A 21,464-nucleotide genomic window follows, 5' to 3' on the forward strand; every position below is an offset into this window, starting at 1 on the left:
AGAACATTTCTTCTTTCTAACGGGGTGATATGAAATACATGGCATGAAAGAAGTACCATATTTCTTTTAAAAGAAGCTATTAATCTTACTGCAATTCATGATTCGTAAAGTCAGAATTCTTGAAAGTTCATGGAATATGAAATATTTGACAAAATACTGCTTCAGAGACTGAACACAAGATACAATGGTTTGTTTAACCTAAAGCATTCGTTTCTTGTCTCCACTTACCAATTCCTTCCTATTCTTCAAGGTCCCACTCAAATATTACCATATCCATAGACTTTGGGGGTTTTGTTTTATTTAATCTTCTCACCTCAGACTACATTCTGATAGCTCTGTACAACTAAACCAATTGGTTCCTATGCCTCAAAATAGCTCTTTATACATTTTTCTTTATAATATAAGAAAGACTGTAATGCTCATAATAAATTATAGTAGTCCTTAGATGACAGGAATTGTTCATCTTGTTACCCTCTAACCTAAAACTCAGCATGAAGAAAAGTAGCCCTGAATTAAATCATTTATTAGCAGTCAATCTGGAGGCAAAATACAAAATATATCAAATCAAAGAATTAGTTGATAATTAAAGAGCTTAAAAAGAGAAATAAATTATTTGAGAGTAGTAAAAAGATTTGTGAAAATGGTTTAATTTAAAATTTTACATGTTCTTATAAGATTTTTGAAAATGGTATGATTTAAAATTTTTACATGTCCATATAATATTTGAAAGTCTCTGTATACTACTCTCTTTAAATACACAACAAATTTCCAGGACATTGTTTAGGTAATGGGGGAAAAAAGAGTATATATATGTAAATAATCAATTTTAAATGTACTTTTAATAAAATAAAAATATTTTGGTATCTATTATAGATTAAGAAGCAGGGATTTGTTTTTGTTTTAGCAGTAACTGATGCTCACAAGTAAAATATTCAAAAAAGAAACAATAAAAATAATAATATTACAAATGACCCCATTTTCATTCCCTACACTGAGCCTACCTTTAACATGAGTTAAAAACTTAAACTATTACAACAGCAGTCTTGGACTTTTTATATTCAATTATGTGACATTATGGCATATGATATAAAATTTGTAATTACTGCTTGCTATTTCTTTATAAATAACTATTGTATTTAATCAGATATTTGTAAAGTATATCTACAATAAGCTAACATTTTCATAAAAAAATCGTTCTCATCTGAGTGTTAGACAGCCACAGGATAAAACGACAATTGTTTATTGTGCTCAGTAGACTTACAAGGAAACATATCAGACCAATGGCTCCCTGAACAATTCCTGCTCTGTAACACAAATTAGTTTTTTAAAATTCCTTTAATAAACCACTCAACCAATGCTTATTAAGTAATCACCATGTCCCTCCTTCTGTAAAGATTATAATTTCACATTTAACTAAAATTGTCAAATCTAAGGTAACTTTAACTTGTAAAGTGCCTAACGAATACATATCAGAAAAAGAGAAGAAATGGAATCAGAAGACAATTGATTTCTCATACATTTTTAACTCACATAGGTTAAGTTAATGAAGAGAAAAAAATGACAAAAGAATAAAAGTTGGCCTAAAACAGGATACAACAAGATCCTAAGCCACTAACAAATGAAACCTAAACCAGTTTAAGAAAAAATGACAGCAGAATTTAGATTAATACCAAAATTTGAGCAGAGAGAAGCTTTCCAGGATTAGTGCTAAGAACTGTTTTCACTCAACCATCAATTCCACCCCTCTAACAGAGACAGTATCACTTAACTAAGTCAAAACACAATGATAAACTATATACAGTTCATGTTAGTTCAATATGCTAGCTTTGTCTTACTCTTATTACTCTAAAAAGTTATTAATTTTATGTATATGCTTTGAAAAAGACAGAACGACACCTATAAAACTATACCTTTTCTTGTATTTTTTCTCATCTAAATGTAATCTCAGTTATGCAAATGTGGAATATATAATAATTGATACTTGGAAGCTTAAGGAAAATACCAGGGCACAAAAATCAATACATAGAAAAATCATAAGATATCTCCCCGAGAAATAGCGTTTCAAACCAAAAAAGCCTATGGAAGTGTACACTGTCTTACAAGCAATAAAACTATACCATAACATATCAAGTTGTTGTTTCTTTGCCAGTAGATGGCGCTAATCTCCAGATGTATGCACTATGAGCTGCTGCACTAAAGATCACCTTGCTAGATTTAAAGTACATTCCAAACACCATTTTATTTCTCAACTTAAAGTACATTCCAAACACCATTTTATTTCTCAACTTAAAATCAAATGAAGCAAAGATTACAAATGTGTTCTAAATATTAAAACTTTAACAAAGAAAAGAATAAAATATACTACCCCTTGAAGCCAGCATCATTTTTTATATTTAAGGGTCTGTGAAGACAGAGAAAAAGATCCTCTTTCCAGAGTACAAAACGATATACTGCATAAGCACAGAGCAAAGGACTAGATACTCTATGTTTTAATCCCAGCTCCAACTACCCCATATCTGTGATATCTTGGGCAAGTTATTAACCACTCCACCTTTCAGTTGCATTATCTGTTAAATAAGAATAAAATATACCCACCTCACAGGATTCTTGTGAAGTTTAAGTGAGGTAATACACGTAAAGCACTTAGACTGCCTGGAACATAGTAAATGCTACATAAGTGGTTGCTATTATTGTTGTCCTTTTGTAATGCCCAAGAAAATACCTACAGCCATCAAAAATGCTCATCAATAAAAGAATAAAATATAGATATTAATATGATAGATTGTATAACAGTGGGAAGGAATGTACTACAGACACATACAAATACACAGATGAATCTTAGTAACATAATGTTGAGTGAAAAAAACAAATCCCAGAAAACTATAAAAAATATAATATCCCATTTTAAAATAAACACAAATCTTTGCTTTTCTTACAGTTTTAGCATATATTTATATCCTTAATATAGTTTTTCAAAGTTTTATAAATGAAATCCTATGTATTTTCTGTGACTTAAAGTTTTCTTTTTCGTTCAATGTATATTCCTGAGATTCATTGTTACTGTGTATAGTTATAATTTATTAATTTTCACCAGTGTATAGCACAACAGAATTAGTATGTCAATTTATTCATCCATTCCTCTGTTGACACAGTCGTTTCTGGTTTTTCCTATTATAAATAGCATTTCTAAGAAGATTCTTATACATATTTACTAATGTACATCAGCAAGATTTTCTTTTGGTATACGCTTAACTGTAGATTTACTGAGTTACAGGGAAAGTTAATCTTAAACTCTATTAGATAATGCCATTATATTAATATCTGTATTTCATTTATTCTTCTGTTGATATGCATTTTTATTGGTTCTAATTGGTTTGTTGGGCATCACAAAGTTAAAGGTAATGATTGCCCCTGAGAAAGGAGGGAAGAGATAGAATGGGAGAGGAGCACATAGGGGACTTCAAAACTAATGGCAAGTGTTCTTGGAAGATGGTAGTGGCTGTATAACACTTTGATCTCTTCAAATCCCCATAAAAACACACAGAGCAACTAGATAGCAAGACCAAAATCCCATGCACAATACAGTTTACCCTCAAACAACACAGGGGTTGAGAAGCCAACCCCAATGAACTTGAAAATCCATTCATCAGGTGTTGGGCAGGTGGGAGCGGGGAGAAGGGGATGGGTATATTCACACTTAATGGGTGTGGTTTGCACCATCTGGGGGATGGACATGTTTGAAGCTCTGACTTGGGTGGGGCAAAGGCAATATATGTAACCTAAACATTTGTACCCCCATAATATGCTGAAATTAAAAAAAAAGAAAATCCACATATAACTTTTGACTCCCCAAAATTTTAATTATTGATATCCTACTGTAGACCACAAGTCTTACCAATAACATGAACAGTTGATTAACACATATTTTGATTGTTGTATGTATTATACATTGTATTCTTACAATAAAGTAATCTAGAGAAAAGAAAATGTTATTTAGAAATCTTAAGGAAAGAAAATATATTTACTATTCATTAAGTGGAAGGGGATCATCATAGAGGTCTTCATCCTCTTCGCCATCACGTTGAATATGCTGAGGAGGAGAAGGAAGAGGAGGGGTTGGTCTTGCTTTCTCAGGGGTGGCAGAAGTGGAAGAAAATTTGCACATAAGTGAACCCATTCAGTCCAAACCCATGTTGTTCAAGGGTCAACTGTACTTACAACAAAACTATATAACAAGGTATCCCTTCAAACCCCAAAATTAAGTGGGTAGAGACAAATCACTAACACCCACGAGACCTGCACTACTTAGTAGGATGAAGAAAGCAATAAGGTGGGAGCTGATGGACTTAAGACCAAAGTAATACCAAAATAGTTGATGAGTATTCATTGGAAAGCACAGCAGGCCAATTTGGAAAAAAACAAAACAGAAAAGAAAAAAAATCCCTACAACAGAGAGAGGGTCTGGCATCTCTAACACCAGATAAGACAAAGGGTCCCTGATAAGAAGTTCTGAAAGGGTTAGAGCAATTTACTCCCTATGACCTTTCAAAATTGATCCACCAGGGCTCTCTTCTAAAACAAGTCCCACACTGAGAAGAAAGTGTTTCAGTAGAATCAAAACTGAGCATGATAGAACAATAGAAGACAGCAAGGTCCAAACCAAACTGAGGAAGAGGAAGAGACCCAAGAAATCTCAGAAAGCACGTCATCCTCTTTTGAACACTACATAAAAAACAACAGAAGCAGAAGCTTTGTGAAGTCGAAAAATCTTTCCTGAATTTTACCTCATTCTGAAAACTCAAGAAAACCAATTTCATATAAAAATGACCAACAAAAATCATCAAGGTCAAATACCATACAAACTTATTACAAGAAAAAAAAAAAGGAAGCAGTTGACATTCCATGCTGTTGGGTAAAAAACAAAAAGAAAAAAAAAGTAGAGTAAATCCCTACAGACAATGAAAGCACTCAAGAAAATGTGCCCACAAAACAGATCAAAACTGTAACCTACTATTTCAAAACTAGAAAATAAGCTTCAGACAACCAAGATTACTAGCGAGAGATACACATGAGGACTGGTGATAAGCACTAAAAATAAAGTTAGCTAAAAAACTAAGAATGAATGAGGACTAAGAAGGGAAGAGTATAGTATGTAACAGCTATAAAACTAGGACAGTGTAAAACAGTAACATCTATTTTTAAAATGAGAAAATGAAAAATGTATATACAAAAAATATTTTTAGTAACCATTCCAGTAGAAGTCTTAGTATTGTTACTCTAAGACTACTGTGTGCATAATACAGAATAAAATTAATTAGTAATGTTAGAATATTTTAATTCTATCATATCTTATGCCCTTAAGGACCAAAATTCTTCAGAAAGGATACATATGTAAAATACAGAGAAGTTAAATAAAAGCTCTATAGTACTGAATGTGAACTAGAAATATCAATGTGAATTCATGAGTTATATTATCTTTATTCTCCCGAGCTCTGTTCTCTGAAAAGCTCTAGAAACAATCAATGATCAACCCAGTAACAACGAGCATCTCCAGCACTCATATTATGGTCACGAAATGCCATTTCTCACTAAAAAGAAACCAGAGCTTCTCAGAGAAACAAGTGATTCCAGAAGAAAGGTACAAGATGAATCTTACAACGCTAAGTAACAAGGAAGCTAATCCAAAGTCTCAGGAGTCAATTTGAAGAGGTTCCCACTGGCCAAAGATGGGACAATTTGAGCTTCAACAATGAAAATAACTGAAATTTATTGAAACCAATGAAATATGCTTAAATGCATAAGCTCATATTATTTTTTTTAATTGCTCATCTTTGGAGGATGACAGAGGACCAATTCATTATCTTGAAAACTGGTTAATAAAGGGAAAGAATCAAGTATTTATCCCACCTTTCCTATCTATATGAACTATAAAACTGCTTTATCAAATAATAAGTGAGAAGTATCTATTTATAATAATATTCCAACAATAAATAAAGAGAAAAGACAGAACTAGACTATCACCATTTTATAATTCCCATTTAACTAACAGATATAAGCATTAAAGTGTAAGAGGGTGCTAACATTACAAAAGAGAGCCAATCAGAAAATGTGCACCTTTTTAAAGTCGCTAAAAGGATCTAACTTGAATATGATTTGGATTCTGGATCAATCTGCCAATTTTAAGGAAACACAGAGAACAGAGGGATATAATGATCTGTACCATAAATACGCAATCATCAAACTCTAGACTATGGAAGACTTTACAGGTCAAATGGCTCTGGTTCTTCAACAGATAATTTTGGAAAACAAAGGAACAAAGTGGTAATTAAAAAAAAACCTTAAGAAACATATCAAAATTTTTAATGGGCATGCCTAAACTATAGTGTCTAGCGATGAACACTGGGTGATAAAATTATAAAAATATGCAAAGAAGTGATTACCATAAAAGTTAGAATATATGTTACTACAATGGTTACTTAACGGCGGGAAGTGGGTTATGACTGGAACTGGACACACAGAAAGGATTTCTGGGATAGGCGATAAATTTATATTTCTTGACTTGGGTAGTGGTTACAAAGATGTTCCCTATGATAACTCATTAGGTCACATGTTTGGTTTTTGTGGTTTTCTGAATTTTTTCACTTTATAATAAAAAGATTATTTTAAGTGACAATTTTTTTCTTAGTCCACAGGATGGATATATAAGTTTTTATTATATCACAATTCTTTATACTTTGCATATATTTTATAAATATTTTCGTACCTGTTCAGTATTACCTGAAATTTTAAGTTAAAAAATCAAATTGTTCACAGTGAAAATTCCTCATGATTAAGATAATAGTCTAAATGCCTGAGATGAAATCCAGATGCTACCATTAACCAACTCTCTAAGCCTCAATTACCTTTTATGTAAAATGGAGATAATAAAACATCTGAGGTTAATTAATACTATATGAATTCATTATATTAAAAAATGCATTTTTTTTCCATTTCTAACATACCTTTCAGTTTAAACCAAGAAAGCATGTTTACAGACAAGAAATTTTATTTCATTTAAGGGATCCACTAATTGAATTCTATCATTCCTTACTACTCAAATACAGAATTCCTTTATAATGTAACAGCAGATAATAATCCATTCCTTTAGCAATGTATTTACTGATTCTAGAACAGTACTTGGCACACAGTTAACAAAACAAAGTCCCTGCTCTGATAGGCTGTTTTTCTAGTGGAGTGAGACAGCTCAACATAAAAAAACCAACAGGTAACATGTCAGGTAATAACAAGTCTAAGAAGAAAAATAAAGAAGGATGATGTGATAGTCATGGGAGAATAGGTGCTATTTCAGTCAGGGAAAGCCTTTCTGATAAAAGAAAATATAAGCCTTTTGGGGAAAAAATATTACAGAGAGAAGAAAGTTAAGTACAAACTCACTAAGGTGGAAGAATACCTTAACGTGTTCAAGAAACAGCGCTCATGTGGCTAGAGCAGAGTAAGCAGGAGAACAGTGGCAAGACAGGACATCAAAGGGAGTGGAAGGCAAGATTTCTCAGAGTTTTACAGGCCATACTCAGAGCTGAGGATTTTGTTCTTAATAAGAAACTATTGAGCACATGATTGACATGTTCTAGCTTATTTTAAAATACAGTTGTCCTTTCATGGGGGATTGGTTCCAGGAATCCCCTCAAAATCTTTGAATGCCCAAGTCCCTATATAAAGTGGCATGGTATTTGCAGATAAGCTACACACATCCTCCTCTATACTTTAAATCATCTCCATATTACTTATAATACCTAATACATGTACATGCTATGTTAATACTTGTTATACTATCTTGTTTTTATTTATATTATTTTTATTGTTGTATTATTATTTTTTATTGTTTTGTTTCCCCAAATATTTTTGATCTGTGGTTGCTTGAATCTGAAGAAGTGGAACCCACAAATACAGAGGGCCAACTGCAATCACTTTGCTGCATAAAGAATAAATTCATGGGGATAATCAAAGGAGCAGCTAGACCACTTAGGAAACTCCTGCAATTGTCCAGGCAAGAAATGGTGGAGGTTAATACTATAGGAATACAAGTGGAAATGATGGAAAGTGCCAGATTCTGTATATTCTACTTTTTATATCGTTTCAGCATCTATACACCCTAAACATTTTTCCAAATTGCTAATATCTTTTAAAAATATTATTATAGAAATACAAGTCCTTGAGAAAGTTTTCCAAAACACCTAGCAACTGGAAGACTGTAAGAGATGGTTAAACAAATATATGAGAGATACTACTTGTTAAATGTGGAGGCTCTAAGGCCAGGTACAGTGGTTCATGCCTGTAATCCCAGCACTTTGGGAGACTGAGGTGGGAGGATCGCTTGAGGCCAGGAGTCCAAGATTAGTCTGGGCAATATACCGAGATCTCATCTCTACAAAAATTTAAAATTTAGCCAGGCCTGACAGCTAAGGTAGGAAGATTGCCTGAGCCCAAGAGTTTGAGGTTATAGTGAGCTATGATCAGGCCACTGTACTCCAGCCTGGGCGACAGAGAGAGACCTTGTCTCTAAAAAAAATGTGTGTGTGTGTGTGTGTGTGTGTGTGTATGTGTGTATATATATAAAATATATAAATATATGTAAAAACAAATGTGAAGGCTCTAAAGTTACAAACTTCTTGTTTTGATTCTAGGTCAACCACTTACTATGAAAATCATAGCAATGTTTCTTTATGCCTCAGTTTTCCCATTTGTCATATGGGAATAAAAATAACACCTAAGTCATAGCAATCTTGTGATTACATATGAAAATGAATATAAAGAATTTAGTTGACATATAGTAACAACTCAACAAACGTAATCTATCAAATATTATATTCTATCTCCTAGTTTGCACGGACATAGCTTTCCACTATTACTACTATTGCTACTATTATTTATAATATCCCCTTCTGTAACTGGTGACACACACATTTAAAAATTATCACAATAAAATGAAATTCAAGTGTTCCTAACATGTTATATATTTAATTAACATAGTTTTTAATAAAAAGCATAGTTTTTGCTTTAGATATAACAAAGCATTCTGATTGTTATTATACTTTTTTTTTTATTTGATAGATAAATCCTCTTAAGAATAAACGAATTTGGGCTGGGTACAGTGGCTCACACCTGTAATCCTAGCACTCTGGGAGGCCAAGGCAGGAGGAACACTTGAGGTCAGGAGTTTGAGATCCCATCTCTACAAAAAATAGAAAAATTAGCCGGGCATGATGGCATGCACCTATAGTCCCAGCTACTAGGGAGGCTGAGGCAGGAGAATCGCTTGAGCCTAGGCGTGTGAGGTTGCAGTGAGCTATGATCACACCACTATACTTTATCCCAGGCAACAGAGTGAGACCCTGTCTCACAAAAAAAAAAAAAAACCAAAACTGAATTTGGATTTATAAGCATTCAGAGCAATTCCTAATAACACTTTTCCTTCACTTCAAAACTACAAAATTAGTGTTTAAAGATTTCACAAGTTTCTAAAAAATTCCAACAAAGAGTATGAAAAGAACAATTATATATGAACCATAATCACTTGGACTTTTTGTTTAGTTTTAGTTGTTCACATTCATGATTTTATAGTGTCATATATCTGTGTGTATGGATTAGGTTCACAAGATAAACACTTATGGCCAAATATTTAGTGCCCTTTCATATTTGAAATGTTTCTACTAAAGATAAATAAGACAATTTTTTTGATAGCTTAGGTGCATTTTATTGGTTTTCTTTCAGAATCCTTCTACAAAAGAGCAAATTTAAAAACCAAAGCCTTCCTCATTCCAGGAGCCCTCCACCCCTTCCCATGTCCCCAGCTATGTCACTGTTACAGATCATGAGGGTGGAGGGCTTGCTACTTCCCCCCCCCCCACAACAACCAAATCTCTGGGAAAAGATAAGGAGAGAAGGGCAAGAAAGAAACATACTTTGAACCTAAAACTTTTGTCATTATTTGGGTTCCTTTCTTGCACATGCACTAACTTTTCAAGAACATGAAATATTTTTCAAAGAAAAAAAATTCTATTTTGCTAACAATGTATAAAACAATTTTTTAAATGTCCTATAATTCATCATAATGGCTGCTTACCAAATTGAAGATGCCAGTAATATATTAGTGTGGTTTGCAAGAAACCTCAGTGGAGGCTCTGCAAGCAGTATACAGGATAAAATTCCTCCCCCAAAGCAGTGGAGCATAGCAGTAAACCAGCTTGAAATAGGATTCTTCCATGCCATTGCAGCTGCTCCTGAAATGATAAGGTAAAAACATGGTCTGAGATAGTTGCATATTTATTAAACAAGTCCCAAGGTACCAGTTGCACTAAAGAAACAAACTTCTTAAATTCATAATTTTCAACAACTTACTATTACTCATAGGTGTGCCAATCATGATCATTAAGAACCACATCCTTTGTTCTTTAAAGCAAGACTGGAAACATTCTGTTAATGGGTGATTTGGGGCACCTTTAAAATACTCTTTTCAGGCTCTCATTGCCAGTTTCCTAGTAGTAGATTATTATTAATATAAACAATCTTCCCACTTACTGTTTCCTTTCATCCCAAACCCTACTGTAAGTACTCCCGGACAACATTTCAAATGATATATTAAGAAAAATTTATAATCTTAAGTACATTAGAACACAAAAGAGGCAGAAATAAATAAACTTGAGCTTTCAACACAACAAGTGAGAAACAGAGTAATAAAATAAACCCAAAGGTGAAAAGTTGCTGAGGAATAGATATTTACACTATTTCAACATGAGTCCTAACAAATTACTTATTAATTATAAAGGGAAATAATAACTTCAGAGTGGAGAAACCTAACAGACATCACCATAAACATCAGATGACTCCTGATAATGAGGTGCTGAGAATACAGTATCACTTCTGTAGTATTTCTAACAAAAAGTATATAACCTGAACTAATCTAATCAGATAAACCCAAACTGAGGGCTGTTCTACAAAAACAAAACAAAACAAACAAAAACAAACAACCAAATAACTAGCCTTTACTTTTGAAATGTCAAGGTCAAGAAACACACACACACACAAAAATGAAACATTCCAGATTAAATGACATTAAAGAGGCAACAACTGAATGCAATGCATGTCCTAGATTATATCCTGGAATAGGAAAAAAATAATTGCAAATGACCTTACTGTACAACTGAAAAAATTTAAATACAAACTGTGGCTTAAATAATAGTATTGGATCATAGTTAAACTTCCTAATTTTGATAACTGTACTGTGGTTCTTAGAATATGTACACTTAAATAAATAATGAGAAGTAACTGGGCAAAATTCCCCTAATTTATATTCAAGTGGTTTTAAAACAATAATATGCATAAATTAAAAAATTCAGATAATTTTTCTGTTGGTCTGAAATTTTCAAAGGAAAAAAGTTCAAAAAATAAAAAAATAAACCTAGCCAGAAAAATAGAAGCAATTTATAAAATAAAAGTAAAAATTAATTATATGGAAGCTAAAATATGGAGTAGAGGTGGGCAATCAATAAAATCAACCCAAAGCTGTTATTGGAAAAGACAATAAAACAGACCATTATTCAGCAAGTGTGAGGAAGACATTTAAAAAAATGAAAACGGTAATTCATAACATTAGAAGAAAAAAAGGAAGTAATTATAGTTTTTTTAACTATAGGAAAACAACATGTATTTAATTCAATGAATTTGAAGATGTAGTTGAAATGGCAATTTTCTAAGAATCTATAAATTAGTAAAATTCCCTTAGTAACAGTAGAAACCTGAACATACAAATAACTACAGAAAAAACTACAGGGCAGTCAAAGACCTAGCCTAAGAAAAGTGCTACGCCTGGATAAATTCATGGAAAATATTTACCAAATATTTTTGGACAAGTCATTTCTATGTTAATAACCATTATAGCTACATAGAGCAAAGGAGAAAAACTTAAATCATTCTATGAAACAACATAATCCTAACCTCAAAAATTATTAAAAAAAAAAGAGAAAGAGAGAGAAATATAATGAAACAGGAAGGAAGAAGGCAAAGAGACAGAAAGGAAGAACGGAAGGACACACATTAAATTCTAATTTATGAGTATAAGGCATAAATACATTAACAACAAATGAAATCAATAGTTTTTCAAAAAGATAATAAATCGTGGCCTAGGAGATTTTATCCAAAGAATTCTAGGAAGGTTCAATATTTAGAAATACATTAAAATCATTCATTATACTAGCAAATTGTCATGATCACTACTTTAGACAGATAATAAAAGGTCACTTCATAAAAATTACATTCCTGATTTTTTTTTTAAATCTAGCAATCTAGAAACAAAGAAAAGTACTTAACCTGAATAATGCCATGAAGAAAAAGATTTACAAATACAACTACATCAGAATTTAAGACTTCTATATGACAAAAGACTGGGATAAAATGTTTTTCATCCTGGCACATAGTAAGCAATAAGTATTGGCTATCACTATTATGACAGAAGTAAATTTAAAAAAGAGCAAAATTACCCCTTCCTTTCTACTCCTACCACTCAATCATACTCCTCTCCAAAGGAGTGATTACTTCTAGACTTCTTCTAATGCTTAGTTACAAACACAAATACTCCTTCTTTCTTTCTTCCCTCCCCTCTCTCTCCTTCTTTCTTTCTTCCCTCCCCTCTCTCTCCTTCTCTTCTTCTCCCCACTTCCACCACCTTGAGTATGTTTGTATTTGTATCTCTCCCTCTCTCTGTCACAGGAATACCTTGGTTAGCACTTGGGATGCACTCTTGAAATGAGAGCTCTAACTGAATGAGCTATAATGGGCCTATCGTAGCACATCACAGTTACCATAAAGATACACTCTCAAGGTAGCTGATTACTTCTGATAAATATACAATTAGGAAATTAGGGAATACTGGCTGGTGTCCCTATCTTCTGCATTCCTTAGTATTGTTCTAACAAAAGATTTAGCATTACCTGCAGATACTCACCACTCAGTGGCTAACCCAAATCCAAATACTCCCAGGTTTTCCTTTGACCATTAAAACAATCCAAATCAAAATTACTAAATGCTTTTGTACAAAGTATTCACTCATGTAATATTCATTTCTGATTAAGTTATCACAATAACTTTCATTTTCCTTCAACTTATGGTTTTCTTCACTCCTCTTAAGACATATCACATTCAAGATTTTGTTCATAATTCATCCCCATTATTAGACTGTTAACCCTTGAGACCTTAACACAGACTTTAGTAAGGAATGGATGCACTATAAATGTTTATCATATGACAGAAAAATACATGTGAAATATTTCAAAGAGTTTAAGCACTATAATTTTATTACTGCTACCCTTAATTTCCCTTAACTAGGATTGTCACAAGTCAAACAGGCAGCTATGACTGCTTACTAGTTTTGTAACCTATGGATAGGACCTAACATCTCTTGGAACAAATTTCATCTTTCATAAAATGGAAATAATTTTATGAGGACTTAAAATGAGTGAAAAATATATATATACATATATAACATATATTTACTACCTAGTATATAGCAGACACTCTGATGATTCATTTATCTGTTGAATGGATTGATCATTGACACCAAAGAAGAGGTAGGTAAAATGAAACCTTTAGGCTGCTTCTGACTCAATTTTCTAAGCCCAAGATATAATTCTTTTGAGTTTTTATTGCAAAGCTGGGATGAGAACGATATATCATGGTAGTGAAAAAGTATTCATAACCCCAATAGTCTTAAATCAATGAAACTAAGATTTTATTAGGCAAAAAAAGAGACAGGAAAATAACAGAGTTGGAGGTAAGAGTCTCCCTCACATCAGTCCTATTTGCCTTAATTTTCAAAATTATATCAGCCAGAAAAATTTCTCTAACTCAAAATTATTTTATTTTTAACATATTGGCATTTAGAAGAGAAAAAATTTATCTGTCCTACCTTGAGTTAAGATATTTGAAATACACTATCAATAGAATTATTTTCCCCAAAATTCTTAGCAAAATTTGTCACATTGAGTCCTGAATCTAATTCCAAGCATAAGATGTTTAAAATACAAATAAACACATATGGACTTTAATATCAAAATACTCCCATTATGAAATGAAAGCTAAAAAATAAAGTCATACTCTATTCCTGTAAATTCACTTAAAATCACGAGTACAAAATAATCCCACACTCTGGCCAAAATAAATCATTACACTATGCTTAAAATAGTATTATTACTCAGGAGGCTGAAGCAGGAGGATCACTTGAGCCCAATAATTTGAGGCTACATCAATTTGAGCTATGATCACACCGCTGCACTCCAGCCTGGGTGACAAAGACCTCATTTCTAAAAAATAAAAAGAAATAAATAAAAAGTAAACTAAAATAGCTTTATTAACTTAATTATAACAAAGCTTGGAAAGATATTTTTTAGTGTACTGCATACATGACTTCTTTATTTTGCTGTACTCAGTCTATTTTTGTTTGACAGCATGTCCCTATTTTTAAGAACTAGTTGTACTGTAGCTATTTTCAAAACAGTTGACATTCAGCTTGCTAGTGGTTGATATATATTAATTCCAGAAAGAAGCATGGGAATGTTCTAGCCTTCTTAAAGCCTCAACTCCAGATGTTAAGTATTTTTAAATTGCACATTAGTATACTTGTGTTTTATATAATCTCTCCCCTTTATAGATTTATCTTTTTTGAAAGAGAGAAAAATAAACAACATAATATATCTCATAGGCTTCAAGTATGCTTTTTCATCAAAATTTTTAAAAAATAATCATAGAAGCCAGCAGTCCCCAACCTTTTGGGCACCAGGGACTGGTTTCACGGAAGACAATTTTTCCATGGCCAATGGAGAGGGGTTGGTTTCAGGATGATTCAAGTGCATTACATTTATTGCACAGTCAAACCGCTCTGCTAATGATAATCTGTATTTGCAGCCACTCCCCATCGCCACCATCACTGCCTCAGTTCCACCTCAGATCATCAGGCATTAGATTCTCATAAGGAGCACAACCTAGATCCCTCGAATGCACAGTTTACAGAGAGTTCTTGCTCCTATGAAAATCTGATGCCACCACTGATCTGACAGAAGGCAGAGCTTAGATGGTGATGTGAGCAATGGGGAGCAGCTGTAAATACAGACAAAGCTTCGCTCCCTCAGCATCGCTCACCTCCTGCTGTGTAGCCCGGTTCCTAACAGTCCATGGACCGGTCTTGTCCGCAGCCCACAGGTTGGGGACTGCAGATATAGATAATGCATAAACTTTCCACTAGAGTTCAATCTCCTTCCAAAAGCTTTTCGAGTTTGTCCAGAACATTCTTGAGTTGACTTTAATATTTCTGAGTATTAATCTTTGTCACCCTTAAACAACTCTGCATGTCTGTTGAATACTTCTAAGCTTTCTAAATCTGGGTGTGCCGCCATTTTGCTTCTGCTTCTGCAGATGTTGGCCCACGCTGAGGACCCGTGTCCCACACCATGGCCTCCAAAGCCCAAATAGCTAAGGGTGATAGAAACCAGTCCCAGGAACTATAAGTCTTGGGTGAACCCATGCTCCTTTTATTTAAACTTTCTGTTAAAACAGCAGCCCCCAAAACAGCATATTCCAACTTCCTAATACAAAGCCCAGGAGACAGAAAAAAGAAAAAAAAAACTTACAGTACTAGCCAAAACTGAAAACTCAAGACAATCACATGCCAGAGTTCAGGAGGAACTAGAGTTAATTATGAGACAACTGGAGGTAAACTAAGGGATAAAAACAATCCTAGTTGTTATATAACTTTATGTCTTTGCTTATGAAGCAGAAGTCACATGGAGGGCGGATTATCTTTCCTTGGATTTAAAAACCTAAAACCTGAACCAAACAAAAATGGAATGTAATCCTTCTCCACACCTCAAACAGAAAAAAAAGAGTTAATCCCTTTTACCTTCTTGCCACCACTAGCATTTTTTTTAAGATTCAGGGGCGGAGACTACAAATGATAAGATATAAAAGGTAGGAATGTAGGGAGTGAGGTACTGGCAGTGGTAGAGTACATTCCAAAACAGAGTCTCAAGGAGTGACATGCTTGAGAGGGTAAAGAAGAACCCTGGTAGCAGTATATACATTATGAATTTTAGCATATTGTACCATAGGTCTGAGTTCTAGAGAATCGATCACTGGCAGATAGGAAAAGGGGGCCAATTAAGTAAAGCATAGACATACTAAGTAAAAATCTAACAGAAACTGGGCATTAGACGGGGAGTATACACATATCACCTCTTCAGTTCTAATGAAAACGCAACACTGATCACATAGAGAGCAAAACAAGCTACTCACTATATCTACTGACAGAACCTGAACAAATATATCTTATTCAAAGTGAGTTAGAAGAGGAAAAGATATATAAAAGCCTATAAAAAATTACCATAAAATATAAAGTGAATAAGATCCAGAAGAGTCAAATGAAGTAGATAACATTTAAGAATGAAGTACTGAAGAATTTAGAGAAATTTTCTAGAATATAATCATATATTTACTCCAATAGACTTGAAAATCTAAAGGAAATAGATGATTCCTGACAAATATAAATAACCGAAATGACTTAAGACTGGATTGAAAAACAAGTAAGACTTATCCATTAAAATGCACCAAGAAACAGATAACTTCATAGTTGAAGTCTACCAAATATCAAAGAGCAGGCAATATTTATTAAATAAATCATCCAGAACTAAAAAAAAAAAACCCAAATGGAAAGCTTCCCAATCTACTTTACAAAACAGCATAATCTTGATACCCCAACTGGAAAAGTATAACACAATAAAAGAACATTATAGGCTAATCTCCATTATAAACACAAATATAAAAATTTTTTATAAAGTAGTAGCAAATCAAAATCCCTAATGAATTAAAATACAAGTAGAGTTTATTCCAAGAAATAAGGATGATTCATCATTTTTAAATGTATTAACATAATTCACTACATTACATATTTAAATAGGAAACAATATGATCTCAATAGATTTTTTTTAAAGTAGCACTTAATAAAATTTATCACCTTCTCTAACCAGGATGATGTAAAGATATAGGAACATCCTAGAAAGTTAGGAATAAAAGAAAACTTCCTTAGTGTGCTCCTAAAAAGCTATAGCAAACATCAAATTTGATAAAACTTTAGAAGCACTCTCATTAAAATCAGGAATAAAGCAAAGCCGTTCACTATCACCACTACTATTCAACATCAACACTCTTCAATATAATGAGGCTAGAAAAAAAGACATGAGGGTCCTTGGCTACAAACAACAAAAATCAACTATAACAAACTTAAGCCATAAAGAATTCAATGGAAGGGCCGGGCGCAGTGGCTCATGCCTGTAATCCTAGCACGCTGGGAGGCCGAGGCGGGTGGATCGCTCGAGGTCAGGAGTTCGAGACCCCGTCTCTACTAAAAATAGAAAGAAATTATCTGGCCAACTAAAAAATATATATATAGAAAAAATTAGCCGGGCATGGTGGCGCATGCCTGTAGTCCCTGCTACTCGGGAGGCTGAGGCAGGAGGATCGCTTAAGCCCAGGAGTTTGAGGTTGCTGTGAGCTAGGCTGACGCCACGGCACTCACTCTAGCCCAGTCAACACAGCGAGACTCTGTCTCAAAAAAAAAAAAAAAAGAATTCAATGGAAGGATTTCAGTAGCTCACAGAAGCAATGAAAAGCTAAAGAAAACAAGCAAGAACTAAGGACACTCCAGAGAACTATGCAGAAGAAATGATCTGAATAATGATCTTAGAGTAAAACCAACTCAATGAGCCTACTCTGCTCAAATCACTGAGTCCAACTGTTCTTTCCAGCCACGCATCAAGATTCAAAGACTTGCAAAGCAACATCTATACCACACAAAAATACTGCAGATAGATTAAGAACCTATAATTTTCAGACCTATAGAATTTTTTTAAAAAGAACAAAGATGAGGCCGGGCATGGTGGCTCACACCTGTAATCCTAGCACTCTGGGAAGCAGAGGCGGGAGGATTGCTTGAGCTCAAGGAGTTCGAGACTAGCATGAGCAAGAGTGAGACCCTGTCTCTATTTAAAAAAAAATAAGAAGAACATAGATGAGTACTTTTATAATCTTAAGCATGGGAAAGATCTTCCTAAAATAATACAAAACTACCAGGAGTTACAAAAGAGAAAAAAAAAATCAAAAGATTTGTCTATAAAAAAGTAAACAGATTTAACTATGAAATTTTTTAAACTGCCATAAAAGATAATATGAACAAAGTAAAAAGACAGCAAGAGTCAAGGAAAAAAGGTCTACCACACATAAACAGAATACCCATGATACACAAAGAGAGTCAACAGAATAAGACAACAATCTACAGTCTAATAGAAAATAGGGCAAAAGGTATTAAGCAATTTACAGGAATGAGGTTATAAATAGCCAATAAACTTAGGAAGCATATAAACTCATTAGTAACCATGATAAATGCAAAAAAAAACTGTCTTCTGATCATCAGAATAAGATACTGAAGACTAACAAAAGTTAGTATTGTCAAGGGAAACCAGCAGTCTAATACTTTTCTGTTAAAAGCCTAAACAGGTACACCTTGTGTGTTAACTCTATCATTTTTACCTCTTTACAGGTACTGGTATTGTATAAAACTGTATTAGCATTCAATTATCTCAGTGGTTCTCAAATTTGGGGGTCTCAGAACCCTTCTACACCCCTAAAAATTATCAAGCAGATAAAATGGTTGTCAGGGGCTGGGAGAGGGCTGACTACAAAGGGGCAGGAGGGAATTTGGGGTAGATGAGAAAACTATTCTATATCTGGATTGTGATGGTGGTTACATGACTGCATGTGTTTGTCCCAAAACACATAATTTTATATTAAAAATGGTGAACAGCCTATAATCCCAGCACTTTGGGAGGCCAAGGCAGGAGGATCACTTGAGGCCAGGTGTTTGAGACCAGCCTAGGCAACATAGTGAGACCTTGTCTCTAGGAAAAATTTTTGTAAAAATTAGCTGGGCATGGTGGCACACTCCTGTAGTCCCAGCTGGGCATGGTGGCACACTCTTGTAGTCCCAGTTACTCAGGAGCCCACGAGGTTGAAGTAGCAGCGAGCTATGATTGCACCACTGCACCTTGCCTGGGCAACAGAGCAAAACCTTGTTGCTAAAAAAAAGTAAGTAAATAAATTAATTTAATTAAATTTAAAAAATAAACATGTTGAATAGATTGTAGGTAATTAAAAAAACCTGACTTAAAAAATTTCTTGAGGTCCCTAAAAGAGTTTTTGTTTATGTGGGTTACAAGCATCACTATTTATATTAGAAATTTTAACTGAGAACATTTTAATAGTTCTTCATGTATTCATTTTAAAAATAAATGCACTAAATGTTAACATAAATAATGTATTCTTTATGAAAAACATGTTTTCCAAAGCAAGAAACATTTAGTGAGAAGAGTTTCACTGTTGTATATTTTAACAAATCTCTTTAATGTTTGCCTTCAAATAGAAAACAGCTGGCTGTATTCTCATGTCTGCTTCCATCTGTTATAGTGTCACAAGTCATGTAGCTTCTGGGAAACTCCACTGTACACTTGTGAGAACATGAGAGTGAAAAAGATGAATAACATCTGTATATTATTATGAAGATAACTTTAACCTACAAGTGTCTGGGAAGCCCCAGAGGTCCCTGAACCACACTTTGAGAACCTCTGATTTAGTCTATACAAGAAAACATCGAATTCTGAATATGAAGTAGTAACAAAATGTACTTCTTTTCAAATCAAGGAAACAGTATCTTAAGCAGATTATCTGTCTTACTTTAATACAGTAGTATTTCCCTTATCCAGGTCATAATTTCTGCCAATGATTTAGACTGAGCTACAAAGTTCAATGTAAATGAAAAATGTTGCTGCAGTTCAAGGATTTAAAAAACTAGTAGTTCATAAGACAGTGACTGCATCACCCTCAAGACCTCACTCACCAACTACCTACAGGACAAGAAGGCAGCATGAACATACAGAAAGTAACAAAGAAATGTCTGACCTCAAAGAGCGAGCCATAAAGCTAAAAGGAAGGTAGAATAGCGACAAAAGTAAAGCAATATTGGAGCAAACATATCCTGAATGTAAAATACAAAAAAAAAAAAAAAACCCCACAAATATTGCTCCTTGCAACTGCTCACACAGTTAAAAGAACTCAAAATGCTGTATTAAGACTATATTCCCATTCTACAGATAGTGAAATTATGCCAAATGACTCTTGTACAATGTCACTGCTGACTGAAAACGGGAACCCACCCGCTTCTCACATGCTAAGCAAGGTGTTGGGACACTGCATGAAGGGCAATATTGGTCTGTCTATATTTAAGTGTGTGTATAATTTTCACAACTGGAAAGTAGACCGTAACTATTTGTTGCTCCAAGAGACTAAGTCAGAAACTTGCTAGGAGCTTTGTCCTTGGGTGGCTTTCAGATGCCGTCCAAGGAAGCGGCGGTACCACCAGCAAACCGCGCAAGCCGTGGGCAGCACGAGCAGTGCGGTGGCCGAAATGCTGCGGCGGTTCTGCCACCTGTCGGGAAGCCCTGCGGGGGGGCTCAGCCCCGCACGCCCCTACTGCGGCCTTGGGAACCCCAAGTGGGGCCTCCTCCCTCCCCGGCCTCAGCTTCCCCATCTGTATTCGGGAGGTCGCACGAGCTGGCTCCTGGCGCCTCCAACTCGACCCTCGGAGCTGTGCAGGGCAGCGGCCGCTCGGCCGCCCACCCGCGTCAGGCCGTCCTCGCCCTGACGGGACCCTGAGAGCCGGTCCGCGGCGCCCCGCACTCACCCGGCTGATGCTTCAGAGCCATCACGGACACTAGATAGTGGGCGATGTCAAAAAAGGGGAACATGGACGTGCGGGAGAAGGCCAGAGCCAGCTCATCCCACGGAGACTCCATAACGACCACCGACCGCGGCGGCCGAAGCAGCCGCGGCGACGGATTCCCCGCGTGCGCGGTGAGGGGTGGGGGAGGGGCCCCGCGGCCGCGCGCTCGTCCGCGCCGGCTCGAGCCCTGCGCGTGCGCCCTAGCGCCGGGGGCCAGCGCGCCGAGGGGCGGGGCCGCGTGTCCGGGAGCCGCAGGCGCCGGGCCGGTTGGTGGGCGGGGCGAGTGGGGTCCGGCTGCTGCGTTGGGCGCTAGTCCTAATAAGGGTCCCGCGTGGTCTCAGGGCTGGGTTCTCTGCCAGACACCGGAGAACCGGCGGACGAGTAAAACAACGTCCTCCAGGGGAGACGCTCAGAGTCAGATTTATTTCTGTAACTTGATGTCATTTACCTAACACTTATTGGGCAACCACAGTGCAAGTTACACTGTGACTTATTGGAGTTATAAAAAAACAAACAATATCCTGCTCTCAAGAAATGTACGTCCCCACCCATCCCACCCCCCAAAAAAACCGGACTTAGTTGTACAAAGCAT

The 21,464-nt window shown here is 35.2% G+C and overlaps 1 protein-coding gene across 1 annotated transcript in view; it reads right to left on the reverse strand.

Moving 5' to 3' along the window:
- TMEM38B (transmembrane protein 38B) overlaps window positions 1-21,068 on the reverse strand; it is a 43,151-nt gene extending 22,083 nt beyond the window's left edge. Inside the window, exons 1-2 of the mRNA XM_045563101.1 lie at window positions 20,834-21,068; window positions 10,124-10,280 (exon numbers count right to left, since the gene is read on the reverse strand). Of these exons, the coding sequence (XP_045419057.1) occupies window positions 10,124-10,280; window positions 20,834-20,945 (269 nt within the window). The 5' untranslated portion in view covers window positions 20,946-21,068. The remainder of the gene's footprint in view (window positions 1-10,123; window positions 10,281-20,833) is intronic.
- Window positions 21,069-21,464: the final 396 nt, after the last annotated feature.

The sequence above is a fragment of the Lemur catta genome, chromosome 10 (assembly GCF_020740605.2).
Source record: "Lemur catta isolate mLemCat1 chromosome 10, mLemCat1.pri, whole genome shotgun sequence".
NCBI lineage: Eukaryota > Metazoa > Chordata > Mammalia > Primates > Lemuridae > Lemur > Lemur catta.